This window comes from Vulpes vulpes, chromosome 4 (assembly GCF_048418805.1).
Source record: "Vulpes vulpes isolate BD-2025 chromosome 4, VulVul3, whole genome shotgun sequence".
Taxonomy (NCBI): Eukaryota; Metazoa; Chordata; class Mammalia; order Carnivora; family Canidae; genus Vulpes; species Vulpes vulpes.
Window position 1 is genome coordinate 71477530 of NC_132783.1, and position 23935 is coordinate 71501464.

The 23935-nt window shown below is 37.2% G+C and overlaps 1 protein-coding gene across 12 annotated transcripts in view; it reads right to left on the bottom strand.

Annotated features, from left to right (window-relative positions):
* SLC16A9 (solute carrier family 16 member 9) overlaps positions 1–23935 on the bottom strand; it is a 59147-nt gene that overhangs the window by 26561 nt on the left and 8651 nt on the right. For 7 of the 12 annotated variants that reach the window (XM_072756049.1, XM_072756055.1, XM_072756048.1 and 4 more), the window contains exon 2: positions 3166–3397. In XM_072756049.1, coding sequence (XP_072612150.1) covers positions 3166–3361 — 196 coding nt within the window. In that variant the 5' untranslated portion in view covers positions 3362–3397. Of the gene's footprint in view, positions 1–3165; positions 3398–3655; positions 4115–12229; positions 12341–21199; positions 21324–23030; positions 23142–23935 lie in introns of those variants that run through there. The other 5 variants (XM_072756052.1, XM_026013514.2, XM_026013515.2 and 2 more) reach the window with 5 other exon arrangements.

A 23935-nucleotide genomic window follows, 5' to 3' on the forward strand; every position in this document is an offset into this window, starting at 1 on the left:
ATGTAAGCTGCTTAGCAGAGGTACTTATTCTTCTGGGTCTGCCTCAGTTATAAAGCCCCAGGAGCTGGATTGTAGAAGAGACCTACTATGTCTTCTCTGGACAAAACTGAGTAAAGAAAATAACTCATGTACTCAGAAATATTATGGCCTACCTGCATCATAATCATCTGGGTAGCTAGTTAAAATGAATACACCCATCCTCACCCCCCATCTCCACCCCACTGCACTGATAGGTAGGAAAGAGCCTTTTTAGACAAACTTGAGTAATTCATAAATACTCCTGAATTTAAGAGTAAATATACACAAACACACATATACACACATACATATATATGTGTGCATATATGTATGTATATATGTAAAGTCCATCTTTATCCCAAAAAAGTATGAATATAACTATATACACACAAATATAAATTATATTTTATCAAAAAACATGCAAAGAAGTCCATTTATGTGTGTTTTTTTCACCAAATCAGAATCAGTTGGCACTATTTTTCATGTTTTACATGGCATATGCACTGCTACAACCAAGCAGAAACCTACAGTAGCTCCCTTTACAAAGAAGTGAAGGCCAATCATACATTAGAGAATTATCGAAAAACTGCAAGATTGAAATCTAAGTTAAGAGGGCTTAAGCCAGTGGTAGTTCCCATCTGAAAATCACTTCTCAGGTTATAAAAATTCACATATGTGGGCCCTATCATAGACTGACTGAATTAGAATGTCTGAGGGTCGACTAAAGGCCTTTATATGCTAAACCATTTCTATAGATGATTCTAGCTACCTCCCTGGTTAGGAACTGCTGATAACCTTTTGGGTCACCAAAATAAGCTATACTTTTCCCATTTTCAAGGTAGTACTAATGTGTTTGTTTCTCTGTACAACAAAGTTGCTAACAAAGGGCTGACATGGTTCACATGCTGTTAGACACCTCTTGCTAATACTTCACTAGCATGGCTTCCAGGCTTGTCCTTTAATTTATGTTATGAAGAGCCAGGGGAGGCCAATATCATGCATGTTCAGTGAATATCAACTAAAGTGCTCACACCTGTGCACATACACACCTATCAGGGGTCGCTCTTCAGCCATTATATTTTTCCTACCACTCCCTCATTCAAAAACACTCTGGTCCCTTTATTCCATGTTCACTTTCAAAGGGTATGACCAGCTGGTCCAAGTGCCTCCTAATCTAGCTGATGACCCTGAGGTGAAGTGAAGTGGGACTTACACAAGGTATCTCAGCTAAGTAGTCTTAGCATCAGGATTTGAACTAGCCATTGACTTCAATCCAATGCTCCCTCCCCGCCCCAATACTTGTTCTCTCCCCTGAACTTTGGAGGGATGCTCTATTTCCACAGCTCCTACAAGCAAGCCTGGCTTTGTAGGCTTAAGCCTACTCTGGCCTCACAGAGCACAGCTCTTAGAAGGGTCATGCACTTGATTTACTGCTCTGCTGTTGCTGTCTTACAATTCTTAACAAGAGGTCTTGCATTTTATCTTGTACTGGAGCCTGCAAATTATGTAGCTGGACCTCCTAAAAGCTAAGGGGCCCACTCATGACCCTTGAAGCAGAGGGAGCTTGGTGAAAGTGTAGAGCTGCAGTTCAGAGTCTCAGCCTGAGTTCTGCCCCACCCATCCCTAAAGAGCTCTCAGCTTCTCTGAACCCTCAACTTCTACCTGGACAGACTTAGTGAAAAAATTTGTTCTCTGAGTGTGTGCTGAGACATCATTTCCATTATCCTTGACCCCTGCTGGAAGACAAAGTAATGACACTTTTGTTTTACTTAGTATTCGGTAATAGAAATGTAACTAATTGGAGAACATCAAAAAATTCTGTCCTCCTCATACCAGATCATTTTCTAGAAATCAATACTTGCAAACCCCTATATTAACATATCACCTATCATCCATTTGTACTTTGACAGCTTTGCAAACAATCCACATTTTGAAAAACTCTTTCAAAAAAATCTTGAGCAAACTCTTCCTGTTTCTCATAAGTTCATAATGATAGTATTATTTTCATTTGTTTAGTTATGTTTAGTTATCTTATCTGGCATGGCCAGATGATCCAGCATTGTTTTTCAAGTCTTGCTTTTACTTTAAACAAGGTAATACATTAGTTGGAAGCAAATCTTTTGTTTTGTTTAAAGAAATTCTCTTTAGTGATATTCAGGAGAAGGTATGGCTAATGCATTTTGTTTTCATGAAATCATTTCAAAGCTGAAAATTACTTTACAAAGCACCACATTCAATGTCCTTATTTTCTCCTTATATACCCACAGAATAGAGATTGTGATTTACTCATGAACCATGTCATAGCACACAGAAAGAGACCCCAGGGCTACTGATCCCAAACCATCTTAGCACACCTGTGCTTAAATAGTTCCAAGTAAATTAGATGACCGCTAAATATTGCTGCAGAGTTCAAACTATTACTTCAGAAACTAAAGTGCCATATGATTTTTATCCTTTAAAGGTAAACAAAAACCCTCTACTGTTCTTTCTAAAGATGACAGGAGTCACTATTATATATAAATATTTATGAAGAACATTACTTTTGGAGACATTATGAGAAGTCTTTTGGAGACAAAATACCTCACATCTGTATCATATATAATACTATATTAAAATTCTGACCAATGTCACCAGTGTGAAATGGGACTTTCTTATGAAGGTGACACAAATGATGTTCATACAATTTGATCACAGTGTACCTAATCTGAGAGGAGTAATTTTGAATCATACAGGAACTGCTTACAGGATTGCCTAACATCATACAGTCCTTTGGTCACCATCATTCACTGGACATGCTTGGATCTGTCTTCATCTCCCTGTGTCATTCTTTCTCATGTGTGTCTTTCACTAAACTGTGAGTCTCTTAAGGACGGAAACAATGTGTTTACTGTTCATCTTTTTTATATCCAGCATCTAGCACACTGCCTGGCACATAATAGCAAAAAAATGAATAAATAAATTAATGAAGATCTCATGGAACTCTGTATTTTCACACAGATTTATTATAGAGAAAGGGACCATGATCTCAACGAAGGCAGGGAAATATACTTTAAAAAATATCCTCCTATGCCTTGCACAACATTAGTTATGCAACAAATCTAATTAAATGATAAAGGGGTGAGAAGAAGCATAAATATATCCACTTACTTGCAAGCAAGCCAACTCCACTTGCAAGGGATCCGACCCAGGCTGTTTTTCCTTTCCCTTCACCAAAGGTGTCCAGCCATTCTATGTACAGGACTCCAACAGCCAATGGTGATCCATAACACAAAAACTGAGTGAAAAAGGAGACAAGCACAATCACCCAGCCCCATCCACCATCAGGTGACTTTTTAAATTCCATCGTAAGGTAAGATCGTGAGGTATTCCTCTATAGGTCCTAAGAAAAAACAAAAAGAAGAAAAGCATATTTAGAGCATGATAGGGCACAGTATTTTGGATTAAAAATATCTCCTCCTAAATTAAATCATGAAAAGCTTCTCTAAAAATACACACAGAAAAGCATTAAATATCACTGACATAACAAGTAACTTTAAAATTTTTACTGATGATTTGAGTAGGGAATACATCCACATGGTTCAAAAAAAAATTTTTTTTAATTATAAAAAGGCACAGAGTGAAAACTGTCCCCACTCACCAAGTTTGGTTTCTTGTCACATGTTGGCTTCCCCAGGAAGCAGACTCTTGTAAGAAGGAGGTTTTTTTATAACAGGCAGGAGAGGAAAAAGGTAAGCTGACATGTAGTGTCAAGAAAGAGAACTTCTGTTTAAGATTTTATTTATTTATTCATGAGAGACACAGATTGAGAGGCAGAGACAAAGGGAGAGGGAGAAGCAGACTCCTGCAGGGAGCTCAATGTGGAACTTGATCCCAGGACTCAAGAATCATGACCTGAGCCAAAAGGCAGACGCTCAACCACTGAGCCATCCAGGTGCACCTAGAAAGGGAACTTCTAAAGCTGAGATGGCCCTTCAGAGTTGCCCTGAGTTAGGCATGGAGAGCTGACCCATCATATCCCCATCATTCACCAGATTCAGGCCATCCAGGAAGAGGGCGTGACCTTAGGTGAGGGGGCTCCCTTCAAAGGAGTCAGTCATTCCCTTAGGGCTGTCAACTGAAGGCACCCTGCTGGCAGTACTCTTAGCAGCTGGGGCAAGGAATATCTCATTCACAGAGGGAGTCTGGAGAGGAATTGGCAGCATATGACAATGTCCACCAATTTGAGTATCCTTCCAGATTTTCTTCATGAATATACAAGGAAAACCAAGCAAATATTCTTAGATTTTCCTCTTTTTCAACAAAAAGTAGCATATTGTACATTCTATTCCAGACCTTGTCGCATGCACGTAACATCCCCAAGATTTTTCCCTATCAATATATAGACAGCATCCTTAGTCTTTTTTTCTTAATAAGCATAAAGTATCTCACCAGATGGCTACACACTTGTTTATTTACCGAATAGGCAAACATTACACAGCCTTTTAGTCTCTTTAGGTGTTTGGCTATTGCTATATGATATATAATATATATATCATAATATATTATATTATCTAGTTTATTAGCTATTATCTAGTTCAAAAATGAAAAAGAAGGCTGAAAGCTATACAGCCCACACCTATCTATTTCCCACCTAACTCCCATATCCTCCTCAGGAAAACAATGCTTCTGGTTTCCTTTACATTCTTCCAGAGTTTGCTTATGCATATATTGCTAACTCAAATATAGATTTCCTCTATTTTTTACACAGAAAAATAGTATGATATACATACATTATATATATATATATACACACACACACACACACACATATTTGTATATGTCTTGCTTTTTTTTCACTTGACAAATATCCTGAAGATCTTTACCATCAATGCACAGGGACCTTCCTTATTTTCTTCTTCATGCTGCACTGTGTTTCAGTATAGGACTTTCTCTTAATTCAACCAGCTCCCTGTGACTTACAATGAAAACACTGCAGTGAATAACCTTACATATACATATGTCTTTCTGCATATATGCATATCTGTTAGGTAAAATCCAAAAGGCATGTACACTGTAATTGTAACCAGCATTATGAAATTGGCTTCAAGGGATTAAACCAATTTATATTATCCCCAGCAATATGGGATGTGTCATAAAACTTTTGGGTTTTTGCTGGTGTGGTAACTGTAAAACAGTATTTGATTATAGATTTATAGTGCATTTTTCAGCATTCCTTGAATCTTGTGTTCCTTTCATAGATGAAAAGTCATTTGTAATTCCTATCTAATTCTCGGGTATATATACATAGGTGTATTTCTGAATTTTCCATTCTGGTCCATTGATCTCTCTATTCACTCACCATTTCCATATTAGTTTAATTACAAATTTAACTGTTCCATGAGTTATATTTGTAAGTGGATTTAAGGCAATTTGATCCTTTTATGATGTTGAGTCTTTCTATCAAAGAACATAGCGTGCCTTTGCATTTGTTTAAGTCTACTATTGCATTCTTAATGTTAAAATTTTCCCTAACATTTCTTTTTAAGTATTCTATTCTTTTTGCTAATATTATAATTGGGGTTATTTCTTTGTGTATGTAAAAGTTATTGATGTCTATATGTTAATTTTGTGTCCCACTACCTTACTAAATTCTCTTGTTTGCTATAGATTTTTTGATGATTCTCTTGAGTATATACAATATATAATACAATAAAGCTACACAATCATCTACAAACAGTGATAGTTTTACATTTTTATTTTGAATTTTTATACTTCAGATTTCCTTCTTTTGCCTTTGCATCAAACAGGGTATAAAGAATAATGTTAAATAATAGGTAAGGTTTATGTCTTTGGTTCCTAACTTAGTTGGAACACTATCAAATGCCAAGGTTCTGTCTCTGGGGCTTAGATCAATTTAATTTCACAAAGTTAAGAAAACATTTATATGTCTCTATTTTTGAGTATTCTTATAAAGAATGCTTACTATATTTTATCAAATGCATTTCTGGTGCAGAAGATGATTAAGATTTTTTTCCATATAACTTTTAATGTAATAAAATCTGTATTTTCTACTATTGAACCATCCTTGAATTATTGCATTAAATCATCCTTGGTTCATGCACTATTTTGATTATCTCAGCCTCTTTGGGGGAAAAGGGAAGGATTTAAATTGATAAGTTATATTTGTCTTTTTTGGTTTTAACTTTTACTAAGTTGTGGTATCAAAATGATATTTTAAAAGAATTTGAAAATACTACTTTCAAAGTTCTAAAACAGTTTACATGGCAATGGATTTGGAGGCCCAAGCCTTGATCTCCCTGCCTCCAACAAGGCTTCCCACTTAATCCATACCTCCTATGTCTCTGCACCATGTTATGTTTACAATTAGTTTCGACAGAGTCTTCTTCGACCACAGATTTTTCTAAGCCATTCCCTTGGCTGTGATTTCATCAGATAATAGCTAACAACAGTGGAAATCAACATCCATCCATTCATGCACATCCCTAATTAGATAATGGAGCATTTGGTTACCTTAAGAGAATACAGTTACACCCATCAATATATCTGGGGTTCAGTGAATTTCTTCACTTGGACATTCAAAACACTAGGCAGAAATCACTTCACCACCTGCCACAGGCCTTTGTATAAATCAACTTTCAGTATTTCATAACTGAAAACTGGAAGATGTTACAATTTGTACATAAAACTGTAGAGTCTAAAAGCCAGTCTCTTAGACCAAAAGATTGTGTTAGTAGACAGAATACTGCAAACTTCCAAATGTCTAAATCCTTTGAAATAATTAGATATGTCCCTTCATCAGAAATTAACTCCCTCTAGTACTTACTGTGCTGTAAAAGCAAGCAATGTAATTCTGGTCCTTCTAATGACAATTTGGTACTTTGTAATTTTTCTTGTTCAAAATCCCTTTTAAAGAAAATATAATCTTGATTTCCTAAACTAAATAATATATGATAGCAATGGCCAAACATCTAAAAAGACTAAAAGGCTGTATAAGAACAAATGCATATGAGACTGTCCTTCATTTAAATCTTCAAATTATAGCACTTCAAGAAAAGCACACAATTACATAGGCAAAGCACCAGAATCATGAAGAAAGTCAGTATTTTCTGGAGGGTGGGGGTTGTGAATGGGTGAGGAGTATCTCCCCTGCCAGTTTGCAGACCTAAGTAGACAGAAATGCCTCTACACATAAAATACCTTGGCCTTGATTTACTTTGCCTTGCCTTGGGTGACATTTCAACACATAGGACAAGAGCCAGAGAATTCTTCTCACAGTAAATATTTGGGAGAACAACCTTTGAAATACAAAGCTCCCGTTAATATCAACTCTGACTAGAAAGACAAGTTTTTATAGAGTTGGCTAACAGCTTCTGACCTTTAATTGTCTCATCGTTTGATATACATGTAGTCTCAACAAAACATGGTGGAAAACACCATTTTGTGATTTCTTGTTTTCTATCAGTATGAGTACCTTTCTCATAGTTTCCTTTATTCCTTACGTGCTATTTCTCTGAGATTATATATGCAAGGTGACTTCACAAATAGACTAATCTTTATTTTTCCTCCTTTTACAATGGTTTCCAGCTTCCCTTGGGGGGACTTGGGTCATCTGGGTAGACATAGGGTCATATGGATAGACAGTTGGTAGGACTATTGATCAAGATTCCTTGATCTTGACCCATAGTGTAGTACTTGACCCACACAAGGTCAGCAGGACCTCTCTCCCAGGATTCTGAATTTTAAGAAAAATGCCATAAGGAATAACAAAATAGATATTTATTGATACCAAAGGTAGTACATTTTGAAGAGACTCTCTGGCAGTTCCTACTACCTTACTACCTAGGGGATACCCAAAATTGGTTTCTCCAGCCTTTCATTTCACTCTAAGAGCAAACCCAATTAGCTGGTTAAGTTAGCTGCTATTTGTTTCTTTTCCTTGGAACAGAATTAACAAATTTGAGTGTGCAGTAATTTAAAGTTGATTATTTTAACTTTCTATACCCCACTTTGTTCCATTTGGGCTAAAGGGTAAATTTAGGATTATAATCTGTGACCACATAATATAAGAAATATAGATATGCCATATTTTTTCTCTGAAATTTCTAATTATCCTTTCTTTGTATCTTATGATCCCAATATGATAAAAAAAATCTCTTCTCTTCCATTCTTTTAAATAAAAAGTTCAAATTAACTGAAATTTCCACTAAGCACACTTATGCTAATATTTACAAAAATACAGTATTATAAAAGTTATCTTTATTCAACAAGTTTTTGGTCACTTTCAAATTAAATTATATTGCACTAGATACCAGGGGAAGTCAAAAGAAGTATAAGACATGGCCTTTGCCCACTAAGACCTTATAATCCAGTGAGGGGTGTAAGATGGCATGGAATCTTTGAGTCCCAAAAAGGTGGCTGGTTTGGGAGTCAGAGGGAAATGAAAGCAGGAATGGAAGGCATTATGAAGAAGTTTGGTCCTAAAGAACAATGGAGAGATTCAAGAAAGCGAGGGTCTGGCAGGAAAAACAACATGAATGTGGGTGTGGAATCAGGATAGGCCTACTAGGTTTGATGGAAAACAAAGAAGGTAGATCTTCGAGGGGGTCACAGAGGAAAACAAAATTAGAAAGGTAGCACTCTCATTTGAAATTTAAGAAGAAAGTGTCTCAAGAAGCTTATACTTGATAGTATTTTTTTTCATATTTACATAATATATGCTGGCACTAATAATCCATTTATGTTATCTAAGTGATGAACTATTTTGTCCTAAAAAATAATAAGATCTATAAATATCAGAGAGTGCTCTTTTATTTGGAATAGTGTTCCATAAGTATATTCATAGTTTGGGGCTCTTATTCATATAACTGTATGAAGATAAGCTTCTATAAAATACATACATTGTAGTATTTTCTAGTACATTCTTTGACAATTTGGAATCTTTTTTAACCAGAGTGTTCACAAATCCAGACTATGAATGACAAGACACCTTATAAAACTCAAAATTACAAGCCATTTTGAGAAGACCATTTGAAGAGCACTGTAATTAGGGGCAGCTTGTTGTACTACAACTTAATGGAACATCACAAAATTAACATTAACTTATACTTTAAGTGTACTTCTTGTTCTTAATTTAAATATTAAATAGGTTCTACATATTATAAACCTTGTTTGGAGTGGAGAAAGAGGGCAGTATGAAATACAACTAACCATAACATGGTATTATTAGATTATCATAGTATAAAGGACAATATATCTCAATGCTAAAATTTGTTTTGTCAAGGAGCAATTATCAGATTATCATAATAAAAGGGACAGTATGTCTCTTAATTCCAGAATTTGTTTTGTCAAGGGGCAAATTCCAAGATACTTTCTTTGGAAAATCAAAGGGACTCTTGATGAAAGTTGACATTTTACTCACGATGATTAAGCTCCAATATCTTAGATTGCATTTAGTTCTATTCAAATAATGCCAGTCCTTTGTTATTTCCTTAAGTCTACACCAGCAGAAAATGTCTGTTCTCCACGTATAGGATCCCAGAACTGCATATTTGACATTTATGAACATTCACTGTTGACACGGAAGTTTTCTATCCCTGAAGTGTGTACATATGTGCTATACTGTTATTCACCAAATTGAGAGTGATTTACAATTGATCTTACTTTCAGTCCATGGTTCCTCTTGCCTTTGTTCCCCTCACAATAAACATTCTCTAATAAGACAATAATCATTCTCTAATAACCCCCTTTTGACTATTACCTATATCTTACTAAAGAGTTCTAGATACATTTTTCACTCAAATCAAAGGATGTAAAAATAACTTTTTAAAAAAACTCCATCACTGCCAAATTAGCTGGTGTTGAAGCATGTTTTTGTTATTTAGTTTATTGATTGATTTTTGGTTTTGTTTTTATTCTAATTAGGAGCCTAAGATCATGTGATACACCCTAGGAAAAGAAGCGGTTGATTCCAGATTGATTTTGTCTTGACCTGGTCATTCATCAGGTGTGTCAAAAGTCTAAATCATCCTGGGCTTTGAGTTCCTTCAGTTACACCGGTGCTACTCTTGTTAAATGAAAGGCTCTAAAACCACAGGCCAAGATGAGACAAACTGAAACCCTGGCATGTCACTGGTGGTGATGAAAACACAGCAGTCACTCTGAAGAACAGTTTGATGGTGGGCATGAGCGCAGACTGTCAAGGGCACAAAGTTTCTTTTTGAAGTAATGAAAATCTTTTTAAATTATTTAAAAATATTTTAAAAGTAGATTATGGTACAGCTTGCACAACTCCTGAATAAAATCCATGGAAATGTACACATTCAGAAGATGAACTTTATCATAGATTAATTATATCTCCACAAAGTGGAGATGTGTTAAACGTGTTACAGCACAACATGTTCGAAAGTTACTGGATCTTATGGCTTCATTCTGACTCCAACGTCGGTAACAAGTTACAAACTACACAGCAGACCTGCTCTGCCAGAAGCAGTTCTAGCATTGATAACTACTCTTTCCTGACCATGACTTTTGGCACTCCAAGCATCCATCATGAATTCTCCACCACCTCAGTTTGGGTCCAGGGATACTGGAAATTAAGAAAAAAAAACTAGAGGGAATTCTAAAAAATATATATATAAACAAATCATTCTTTGGGTGTTTTAACAAAAATTAATATAAGCAAATAATTATTTGGAAATTCTAATAAAATATAGGTTAAAAATATCCTTTAGCATATACTGAGCTTCATAATTCAGATATAAGTTAATTAAATTCCACTTAATGGGAGGCAAGCACAAGAGAAGCAGTTCAGAAGTACAAGTAATTATGCCTGCCACTGGCGCTGGAGTCCGCCTCCACTACAGCCATGATCTCACTTCTACTTTCACTTTCCTATTTCTCAAGTAGCTTCATTCTATAATGTCTGAGAAGTAAAAAGTGCAACATGTGTAGTCATCAATTGCAAAAGAGTCAACATACTGATTTTTGATCATTTGGGAGTAGCACAGGGATTTAAAATAGTGTAAGTTCCCTCTGGGTCAATGATATAAACTTTCAAGTGAAGCTACTCCACTTGGTGATTCTATATTAGTGAACATAGTCACATTAACACCAATGTCAGTCCTTTAAAAGTCACTGAATTAATTTTGTCACTTTCCAATGACATTTCATAATTAGTACAGTTTTGATTTCTCTTCTGAAGTAAAATAAACTTAGTTATAGGTCAAGATCATTTTTAAAAGAAATGTCCTTCTAATAAACTATTAAAACTTTTAAAAATCATATTAAGATATTCTGATTTTATATAAATACACATTTCTATATCTACAATTCTGTAGTATTTTCTACAATATGACATAGCTATAAAAGGAAGTGAACTCCAAATAATAATTTTAGTATGACCATAAGTCCAATTGTGGTGGCCTTAAATGGACTATCTCAGAAGTTAAGAGAGAATTAAGCCATTTCAGACTACTGGTATATTAAATATTGAAGAAAAAGAAGCTAAAATGAGGTTAGAAAGATATCTACTTGAAGTTTACACTTTAAAAATTAATGCTATCAGCCAAAAAAGTGCAAAAACCCAAATTCATCAACTGATGACTGGATGAATAAAATGTAGTCTAGCCACACAATGGAATATTACTCAGCAATAAAAAGGAATGAAGTGCTGCTGGTACATGTTCCAACATGATGAATCTTAAAAACATTATGCTAAACACAAAAGACCAAACACAAAAAAAAGCCAAACACAAAAGACCACATATTACATGATTCTCATTTATATGAAACTTCCAGAATAGGCAATCTACAAAGACAGGAAACAGATCAGTGGTTGCCTAGGGCTAGGAGATTTGAGGAGAAACAGGAAGTGACTGCTGATGAGTATGAGGTTTCTTTCGGGCATGAGGAAAATATTTTAGAATTAATTGTGATGATGGTTGCACAAGTCTGTGAATATACTGAAAACAATCAAACAAACTTTAAACAGATGCATTATAGAGTAGTGAATTATATTTTAATAAAGCTTATTAAGTTAATGTAAACTCCAACTGTATCTATTTGTCAAAATTCGTTATATTATACACTTATAATTATTGAATTTTACTGTATATAAATTATACCTCAATAGAGCTGACTTTACAAAGGGAAAAAAATTAATTCTACAAACACACACACAGTTACAATGACCAGATATGGGGCCTGATCTTACAATCTTTGTATGAGGTCTTTCAGCCATGGGAGGCCCCTCCTCCAGGCCAATAGTACTTCTCCTCAGCCATGTCCACACACACTGCCCCAACACACACGTCCAGACTTTTAACCTAGAAACAAGTTATACTAAGGAAATGAAGTCAGGAGATGATGAGTTGCTTATTTCGATGTGTAACTCCTCAAACAAAGAATTAACAGAAAGCAAAGCTGCTTTCTATTCAGGTGCAGGAATGACCACACATCATAAGAGAAGAATCTAAGCAATGAAAATGAAACATAAATTCAGGATTTCTGAAGTACATCAGTGGTGTTTGGATGTTTTATGTATATACACCAGAAGGACGTAAAAAGAATGATGCGAAGCAAGTTAGCATTTTCAATTGTTTAATAGCTTCTTTTTATCCTTCTTAATTTTACCATAAAGATGGGGTAGAGAGGAAGAGGGAGATTTTTCTAGTAGGTGGTTCCAGAATTTTAGGAGCTTTGTTATAATATAAATAAATAAATAAATAAAATGCATATATATTTTATATATATATATTTAGCTTCCAATTCAGTCTATGCTACTTACCATTTGTTCTTGAGTCAACTACTTAATGTCTCTCAACCACATTTCTTTTGTCTTAAAATGGAACAACAGTGAATTTCAAGTGCAAAGCTCAGTGCCTAGCACACAGTAAAACATTTTAATAAATGTTAGCTATTACTTTAAAAATCATAAAGGATTTCTGGTAACTTGATAGCCTCTTTAAGGAGTAGGTAGTAGTTACTCATGCCAGAGTTTTATAGCAACTAGTTACTGAATCATATTTAAACCTATGGTTTATAAAAGACTTTTTCATCTTTAGTTACTCCTTAATATTTAGAAAATTTAAACCAAGATCTGGTTATTGCCAGATTCCAATTTGGGATAATTCAAAAATCATGTTTACTACCAGATTTGGTTTCCTTTTATTACAGGTTCAAGGCCTAAGAATTTTTAGTGCAATCTCAGAAATTATATTTTTTTTAAAAAATCACCCTGTGATTCTGATGGAGGTCATGCACAGATGCACTCTGAAAACAGCTGCCCAACCACAGTGGTTCTTGACGTTGACAACGCTGGAATCATCTGGGGAACCTAAAATATCCATGATGGAGGTCTCACTCCACACTGCTCTGGGATACAGCCTGACCCTCCTGTCAGTCTAATGTGCAGCCAGGGCTAAGAATCACTGTCCTTTAGGAGCAACAGCCTCTGACCAACTGTCACATCTCTCCCAGTGGAAAAGGGATACAGGCAAACGAGAGAAGGGGTTAAGAGTTGAGGATAAAAAGGGAGACCAGAGCATGTGAAAATTCTTACCTGAACCCATCCACCCCAGCGCAGCAGCCAGAATTTTGCTCTTCTTTTAGCTCAACCCTATTGTCTGTAATATTGTGAAGGACAAAGCTTATTTACCCCCAGATCTCTATTGATCAAAAGTAAAAATTCCTATAGAAGTGATGACCATGATGAAGTTATTTTCTTGATTTTCTATGAAATGTTTGAGAAAATGCAAAAGGAGAATACTATCTCTGATACAAATTTAAAAGATGATTACATCCATTTATCTGAAGATTTGCAAAAGCTTCTTTAATGAAAATAGGAGAAAATAGTGTCAGAAAGTGTATCAACTCAAAAAACTTCCAACATATTAATGCGTCCCAGTGAATTGGAAGGCTATAAACAAGTAAGCATCTCTCTCCAAAGAATCCTAACTTTACAAAACAAGAGAGCAGAATAATTGGACCTTCTCAGGAGAGCACAGCTTTTATTTTTCTAACCACCCCGAAGCACAGAGGGCAAACAAAGGAATGGATGGTTGCCCGCTCTCTCTTCATTTGTGACATTTGGCTCTGTCCCCACTGGTGGTGGCAATGCTATTAACCCCACACTTTGATGTGGCAACTCCCCAAAATCTGTTGGCTGGTTTCCGGCTGGAGAATGAGCAGAGTTCCACCCTTGTGGCTCCAGAGAGAGCAAGTACACATCATTGCCAGCCAGAAAAGAGAAAAGTTTTTCCTCTCTTTCCCTTTGTCCACAATGGCCAAGCCTGGACACGTTACTTCCAGAGAGTCATTCAATCACCCATAATGCTATCCTACTGCTGTACAGGAGCCCAGGAAAAACCTGAGCAGAAGCAGCTCCATAAATCTCCAGGAAGTCAGTGCAAAAATGGTCACCCCACTTCTCTGGGTCCAAGTTACATGCCCCAACAGAGAGTATCTGCAGTCCTCAGCTCTGCAGTCCCCAACAGAGCAAGCACGTTGCGGCAGGTAAAACTCTGAGCAGATTATCATGATGATGATAATGCTGCTGCTGATGGTGATAATTATAATAAAGCTGTCAACATAATGATGGAGTCACTTATTAATTTGTCCAAATTAGCCAAGCAATCTCCCAGTTGGGGAAGGTAGGTGGAAAGAAACTGAGATCTTCTAGTAACGGTGTTATGTGGTCCCAAAAAATGATTAGTAGAATTTCCATGTTTCTGTTATGTCAAAAGCTATAGCTTCATACAAGTACATACACAGATATTTATATATATAAATATGGGAAGACATATATTCTAGAAAATTTAGCATAAGGAATAAGAGTGTGGTCTTGGGTCCTAGCCAATCTGGGTGTACATCTCATGTCTGATACTAGCTAAGAGTGTGACCTTCAGCAAGTTACTGCAATATCTCTGTGCCTCAATTTTTTCATCCCTAAAGGGAAGGAATGATATAGCACTTACATCATCAGACTATTGTGATGATGAAATGAGCTCATTTATGTAGAGCACTTAGCAAAGTGCCTGGCACATTGTAATCTCAATGTAAATTATTATTTTTTTATCCTGTTAAATGCAACTGCTTGTCATAAAAATATTCTTTTTATATCTTGGCAGAGAGCCTCTCAAAATCTGCAAGTACTATCCCTACAAATACAGCTGGCCAGAACATTCATGACTGCTCTCCTTCTGTCACGACAGTGCGCATGTGCACGCATACACGCATACACACACACACACACACACACACACTACCAAATTCCTCTCTGGAAAAAAAGGGATATGGAAATGACATTCTCAACATTTCATATAATTCCTGACAGTAAAAGAAAAGGTCAGCAAATGGGGAGAGGGAAGGTTCAGTGAGGAAAGAACACAAGGACAATGACCGTCTGCTCTTAGGTCACCAACTGTCAAGAAAAGACAAAAACAAAGATGTGCTGAAGTCCAAATGAGGTTTGCTATCATCTCCTTTCTTTTGTTCTCTTTCTCCTTTTCATTTCCTTCCTTCCTTTTCTTCCCACCTCAGGAAGCCACACAGCTTTCCAGCACCTCCCTCCCCCCCCCACACACACAGTTGCGGTACAGTGAATAGGGTATTCGTGGGTAGAGTGGAGGTGAGCATTGACCACCAGAGTTGACGCAGGCTACAAGCAACTTTTATTTATTTGTTTTTTTAGGAACCCATAAACATTTAATAAGGATTAATTAACAGATTCGGATATATATTTTTCAGTATCAGCTCCAGAGTAAGTTAACACATAAACATTGTGAGACATGGTTCTCACCCACTGACCACACCAACCCTAATGACAGAGTTGATGTCTGAAACTAGATCCTGAAATAGAGAGTATTTTCCATTGATAAGATAGATTTAGCAGTGACTCATATTTTACGTCACGCTATCACTTTTGAATTCCTTTTATTTTTTTATTTTTAAAAAAAATTTTTTTTTTAATTTTTATTTATTTATGATAGTCACAGAGAGATTGAGAGAGAGAGAGGCAGAGACACAGGCAGAGGGAGAAGCAGGCTCCATGCACCGGAAGCCGGACGTGGGATTCGATCCCGGGTCTCCAGGATCGCGCCCTGGGCCAAAGGCAGGCGCCAAACCGCTGCGCCACCCAGGGATCTCCTATTTTTTTATTTTTTTAAGTTTTTTTTATAAATTTATTTTTTATTGGTGTTCAATTTGCCAACATACAAGCGACTTTTAAATCAGCTACTTTGTCTCCTAAAGCTACATGAACTCACGCTCGTCTTTGTATTCTTAATGCCCCATTTTTTTAACCTTTCCCCCTTTCTTCTTCCAAAGACTCTTAAGATCTGCCTTTCTAAACCAGTTCTCAAGAAAAGGTGGTAACTCCAATTGCATTGAATGGCAAATGAAGAACCCCATTTTGAGGCTGTATATCCACTTGAGCTTATTTCTAATCATCAAAAGCATCCTAACCTGCTTACTCAGCACATACATACCTAAGCACTTAGCACAGTAAGATGTGCAGGGGATTGCAAACCTGGCTACACCACAGAACCACCCTGGGAGCTTAAGAATGACCAGTGCCTGGGCCCACCCTGGAGCAATGAAAACAGGATCTCTGGAAAGGAGGCTCCAGGTGACTTTATCATGTGGTCACTGAGCTAAAGAAGAGACAAGAGCACTACAGGCCATCTTCAATAATTGCATGTCCTAATGTACAATCATAAAATGAAAGACTTGGCTGCTTTTATTTAAATTTATTTTCTTTCTTTTTTTTACCCATTTCAATCAATCATGGCAAAGGAGAAATATTTGAAATGTCCATTTCTTAGGAATTCCCTCAACAGCGGACTCAAGAAAATTTTCTGAGGTTTAAACGCACTACTACCTAACCGTATCATGGAATAACTTCTAATTACCATTTTCTGGGGCACGTGAGTGGCTCAGTTGGTTAAGCATCTATCTGTCTTCGACTCAGGTCATGATCCCAGTGTCCCAGGATGGAGCCCTGCTCAACGAGATGTCTGCTTCTCCTTCTCCCTCAGCCCCTTCCCTTGCTTATGCTCTGTCTTTCTCGCTCATGCTCTCTATCAAATAAATAAATAAATAAATAAATAAATAAATAAATAAATAATATTTTTTAAATTATCATTTTCTATTAACACTTTCTATTTATCAGACACAGTACCAATGACTTTTGAATGTTATCTTTAAAAAAAAAAAGATTGTATTTATTTGAGAGACAGAATGAGATGAGGCAGGGCTCCTATTCCCTGGCTCAATCCCACAGGACCGGAGCTGAAGGCAGGGCAGATACTTAACCGACTGAACCACCCAGGTTCCCTTTTAATGGGTATACTTTAATATGACTGGGCTTGCTAATATCCTCCAGGGGCTTACATGAACAAACTGATGACTAAATAATAATAGTCTTTTAACCACTTCAGGACCTTTGAGAAAAATATACAGATTATCATGGTCTTCAAATCTCCTTTGGCCTTTATTCTTAAAAGTCTTTACTAAAGACATTTCTATTAATTTCATAAAAGTTTTAATATTATCATAGCACAAAAAAACACTTATCACTACTAGTCAAATTCATATACATTTAGAGCCAGGACTGATCACTCAATGCTCCCATTATATGTTGGGAGCAGCATTCTTTTCTTTTTTTTAATTTTATTTATTTATGATAGGCACACAGTGAGAGAGAGAGAGAGAGGCAGAGACACAGGCAGAGGGAGAAGCAGGCTCCATGCACCAGGAGCCCGACGTGGGATTCGATCCCAAGTCTCCAGGATCGCGCCCTGGGCCAAAGGCAGGCGCCAAACCGCTGCGCCACCCAGGGATCCCCCAGCATTCTTTTCTTATTCCATTCTGGCATGCATTATAGTTAGTCATTTACTCATCTTCTTTCCTTTCTTTTCACTAACAAAAAATTTCCGTTGTCAGGGGACATCTTATATTCTTTACGTTCTTTCTGCATCTATGCGTACAATAGGCACTCAATAAATGTTTGTTGAATGTAACAGGAAAGAGCATTAAGCTATAGTTTGGAAAGGAATGTCAAGCAGTGGGCTAGAGTAGTGTTGTCCAAACCTTGCACTGCATCACGGGTCATGAAATCAACTGTGGATTGTGAGTAGCATGTTCTAGAACTGGAATTTAGAATAGAATAAAATAGGTAAGAATCTAAAATGTAAGAACAGCTCCTACACTGTGGTAAGCGCTCAGTACTAGTCTGTGAAACTGTGCTCCAGGATTTGTGTGTCTGCCTGTGTGTGTTTGTGCAGGGCCAGGCCCACAAACACATCTCACTAAAGGTCGCGGTCGAAACCACAAGTCCATGGGCCAGGACACGGATCCTGGCGTCATTTCTTCTGGGGTCATGGCTGAACTCTGCCATTAAGCATATGACTCTAAGCAAGTTAGTGACTTTCTGTTTCTTCAACTGTAGAATGGAAATAGTTAGAATTCCTTCCTCTTATTTTAGGAGGAATATAGGAAACAATCTCTATGAAACACGAGGCCCAGAGCTTGGCAAAGAGTGAACACTTACACTCCCCCATCAATGAATAACATTATTCAAAACTTATAAATGAAAATGAAAAATTGGTTTTACAAATCCATATTTTGTCCATATATTAGATACTTACATCTTCAAATGCCCAGCAAGTTACTAGATTCCTTTTGTTTTCCTCTAATGATTTGCAACAATCCAGCCCCTCCAGGATGTCCCTTAAACCTGTGGTCCCCAAGCAACTGTCGCAATTCAGCACTTGAGCCACGCTCCTTTCTTCCTCTAGAGAGGGGCCAGATGCATGTCTCCACTTTGCTTCGACAAACTTCTCCTTCTCCTGTCTCCTCCTGCTTGATGCCATCCTGACTCTGCAACAGTCAGCAGTTCCTCCTCTAAGATCTCACACCAGTCTGGGCAACCTTGTTATTATAACATTCATCACAATATATTGTTATGATGTGTTATTATTTTTTAACCTACAAGCCTGGCCAGTATCCCAAGTACTAAGAATTGTATTTGCCTCATACATAGTAAAAGGTCAGTAAATCTTTAGGAAATTAATGAAAGCTAGAAAACCTACTTACCTAACTCTCCTATATATCAAAAGAAGTAATCAAACACCTCTCATTCAACAAAATGAATTAAGTGCATTTAGAAGGTATTGTGCATTTATTCAGAAGAAAATGAAATGAATGCATTTAGAAGGCTCTGTGGAATGAAGACAATGTGTCCCTGCCTCCATGGAGCTTACAGCCTGCTTCTATCACTGCATCTGAAGGACTAGCCAAATACGTGGTAAAAATAAAGAAATTATGCTTTTTCTTAATTTAAATTTTTTACCAATATAACATCAAATGGTATGTCTTTACTGGTCAGAAAGTTACCTGATTCTCTCAGATTTGGTTTTAAATGTTAAACATGCTTGGCACACTCTGAAGTGCAACGGGGGCGTTGACTCATTACTGGAGCCAGGACAAGGACACACTGTGGTTTAGAGCCATCATCCAGAAATGATGTCCGTCCTCTTGAAATTAGCTCAGTCTCAAGAAGATATGTATGTGGCTTCTCTAAACATGCCATTCTTATTTTATTTACTCAAATGCTTCCTTCTTATTGTCAACATCTGCCCTGAACTTTTCAGTTAGAGTCAGATTCTCTTGTTTGTAAGAGAGCTCATTGATATAAAGTGAGGAACACATCTTAGCCAGTCAAATCTTTACAATAAACTGAGCTTTAAAAAAATCTTATATTGAAGAACTTCACTGCAGAGGAACCAGAGTTCTTAAAAATAATTTGCGATTGGAATCATACACAAATCCATTAGTTTCTGTTTTCATTTTTAATTTGAGGTCCATCTAAATATGTTTAAAAAAATAAAAATTTAAACTGCTGTATTAACACAACTCAAAAGCCAAACCTTAATTCTGTCTGCAGTTCAAGAACATTCCAAAATACTTCCAAGTTTAAAGAGAGAGACAGACCACATGGTGAAATTCTGCCAGAGTAAAGATAATGAAGATTTCTTTGAGCACCATAAGTCAGGCTACAAATGCAACTTGCCCAAGTGGGAACCAGGATCAATTTCGCAACTGGTTATTATCTCACATTGGGGTGAGAAGGGAGAGCAGAAAGGAAAATGTTTTAGAGAAATAACCCTGGGCCCTGGAATTAAATCACACTAATTGTCCCCAAAAGGTATAATTAACACAAGTAATTAACTGCTGGAGCCTCTGAGTTATGAAAATAGCATAGCCATCCAAAAAGGACATCCTTTGACTCTGTAAGACCTTATAGATCTATCATCGTTTAGCACTTAGCAAAGAGCTCCTCCAAAGCTAAGTTATCCTCCAAAGCACAACTTATATATGGTGAGTACTGGCCTATGTTTTAGCAAAATGGAAGAAATAGGTTAGAGATAACATGGTCTGAGTGTGGGATCATGGAAGCATAAAGCCAGAAGCCGGGGATCCCTGGGTGGCTCAGTGGTTCAGCGCCTGCCTTCTGCCCAGGGCGTGATCCTGGAGACCAGGGATCGAGTCCCACATCGGGTTCCCAGCATGGGGCCTGCTTCTCCCTCTGCCTCTCTCTCTCTCTGTCTCTCATAAATGAATAAATAAATAAAATCTTTTAAAAATAAATAAATAAAGCCAGAAGCCTTGGGAATCCTCTAGCAAATTGACAGCCCTCAGGCCAGATCTGATCTCTAAATCTCTTAGAGGCATTTTGTTGGCCTGCATAATATATATTTTCTTTTCTTTTTCTTTTTGTCTTATTTTTATTCATTCAGAATTGCCAAAGTTTTAAAACTGGAAAATTTCACGTAAAAATCTGAATTTTTGGATTCTCTTGAAAATCCATCAGAAGATCTGGCAACACTGGGCCCTTGTTCCCACATAACAGTTGGCTGGGACTGAATAGCTTTCACCCTCGTTGAATGAACATGTTCTCTCCAGTTCCTTCCACTCTCTAACATCTCCCTGACACAGGACCAAGGTTGACCTGCTTTTAGAGCTTCACCTGTGCTCTCTCCACTCTCCCTTCCTCATCCGCTTTGTTGGTCTCCTCAGGGTGAACCTTGTGAACTTGCTACCACTGATTTTTATCAACTCCTCAGTTGCCCCTCTGTATGAAGACACAGGTTTAGAGATGTCACGCTATAGGCAAGACCAGTACCTGGGTCCTCACTGACCAATCCAGGGAGCAGTCACCCATTTCCAGTCCTGCTCTCAGGCTCAGAAGAGAAAGTAGCAGAATTTGGAAACCACTTAGAGCCTGAGAAGAAAAGATCTAGATTTAACAGAGTTACAAAAAGGAAAAATGGGGCAGCCCGGGTGACTCAGCGGCTTAGCGCCGTCTTCAGCCCAGGGCATGATACTGGAGACCCAGGATCGAGTCCCACATCAGCCTCCCTGCATGGAGCCTGCTTCTCTCTCCGCCTCTGTCTCTGCCCCTCTCTGTGTCTCTTATGAATAAATAAATAATTTTTTTTAAAAAAAGTAGGCAAAATAAGGTAAGGGCCAGACACTTAAAGACAGTTGTTATAATCATTTCCCTGCATCTGATACTCTTATCATGTTCCCTATGCTACTGGGCTCTTGTTTCAGTTTTTCTCTTTTCCAGTAGATGATAACTACACTGATATGGCTTGTGTGATGATGATATCCACACTGGTGTGTTTTTTGCTTATTGTAGGTTTTGCATAACTTGTACATGACTATGCAGAGTCCAATCTGTTGTCTGAACATGCATTTGACTATGCCACATACAAACTAGTATATCTGCTACGTCACTTTCAGAGTAAAAACTCAAGACACAATGCAACATACACAAGATGCTGAAATACAAAAAGAGCTGGTGCATTTGAGGGGGGAGTTATTGGAAATAATGAGAAGAAGATTTGAAATGGACACTCTCCCTGAGAATCTGGCAGATCCAGTCTTTGTATTCAATGTTGTCACATTCGCTAATGTTTTTGATCTTAGGTTGATAATCTATTAAGGTCAATTATAACTCAATTTAAAAAATAAAATCAGAATGATAGGAATGAAGACGCAAATTTTAAAATAGAGAAACACTTCTATAGGTAGCAGGCTCAATTTCTAATTTCTTTTAACAAGTTATCTTGTACGTGATAGTTCAACAACTTGTCAAAGGATGGGCTTTTGACAGACATTTTTCTTGGCTTCAAATCCTGGTCCCATCATCTACTTAGCTGAATGGCCTTATTAAAATTATCAACCTAAGACCAAAATTATGCCTTCTTCAGTGAAATAAGGTATGTGGCTCACATGATATATCATGTTTAATAAACATTAATAATAATTATCATTATTACTGGCAACTGAAACAGAGAATAGACAATGGCTCTACTCTGCATATTGCCCAGGGAAGTAGAAGTGTCTTTCTATCCAGAGTTTTCATTGAACTAAGAGTTGGTATGCCATAAGACCAGATTTGGGGGAAAAACTTGAAACACATTACTCTTTTACAGTAACGTTTATAGGAAACAAATACCATTGAGATTTCATCCATTTATTTATTTTAGGGTATAAACAAAACTGAACTTCAAGGTATAAACTACAGTTAAGGATGCTAACATTGCTGGTATCAATAATAATAACAATAATGATGATGATGTTCAATAACATTTTTAAATTTCTTTGCATGGCTTGCCATATTCTCCACAGTCTAGCCCCATCCTACCTCCCAGTCTTATCATCTTAAATTTCAGGCTCTAGCCACTAACTACTCTGCTTCCTTTGAATACATTGGACTTCCAGAACTCTGTGCTGTTTGCTTGTTCCAGCAAGGCTCGTTTCAATGGAGGAAATCCTCTTCCTTCTTCAAATCCCAGCTCAAATGCTACACCTGCTATGTAACTTTTTTTAGTTCTTAACCTTGAATGAACCTTTCCTTTTCTCTGCCATTCAATAGCACACTATTGATGTTACTGCCATATGACTCCTTTTATACTATCTTGTATTGTAGATATTTGTAAACATACCCATTTTTCCCACTAGACTAAACTCTTTGAAGGCGGAGACCATGTGTTCTTTGCTTGAACTCAGTTGTAAATTCTAGTTCAATCTCATCATCCACAGGAATACTTTGGTATCTGCAAAGAGCCTGTCAAAGTAAAGGCCAACTGCCTTAAGATATATGCACTCTTGCAATCTTTAATTAAAATTAAAGTCACGGGATGCCCGGGTGGCTCAGTGGTTGGGCACCTGCCTTCGGCTCAGGTCCTGATCCCGGGATCCGGGATCGAGTCCCACATCAGGCTCCCTGCAAGGTGTCTGCTTCTCCCTCTGCCTGTGTCTCTGCCTCTCTTGCTCAGTCTATGTCTCTCATGAATACATAAATAAATCTTTAAAACAAATTAAAATTAAAATTAAATAAATTAAATTAAAGTCACTAGGTGAAATTTTCTTGAAAGCCTAGAGTTATACAAGCAAGACGTTGTGGTTTTTTGCACCTTCCCACTGGCTTTCTATACTCAATATACTGGTGTTCTATAAACTCAAGAGATATCTCACCTGAGTAAAAGATCACAGAAACCGGGGTTTCAAACGATTGAGATGAGGAAATAAAGCTTGAATATCTGACCTCATCTTTTAATTGTCCTCCTCTAGCCCCAGTTTCATGACCAGAACCAACCGAAAGCACCATGGTCTGGTTTGTCCTGGTACAGATTGCAATACCAACCAACATACACCGTCACCTCCATCTCTTCAGTCACAGCCAGAAGCTGGGGGAGATTTCCTAGCATCCTGGTCCACTTCCCGTATTACCTGTCCTCCCCTATATTCACCCCCCACCAGCCTACATACAAAAGGGAAGCAACAGAGGATGTTCTTAACGCTGTTAAAACTAGTTGTCTCAAAATTGCAGGTTGAACTATTTTATCAT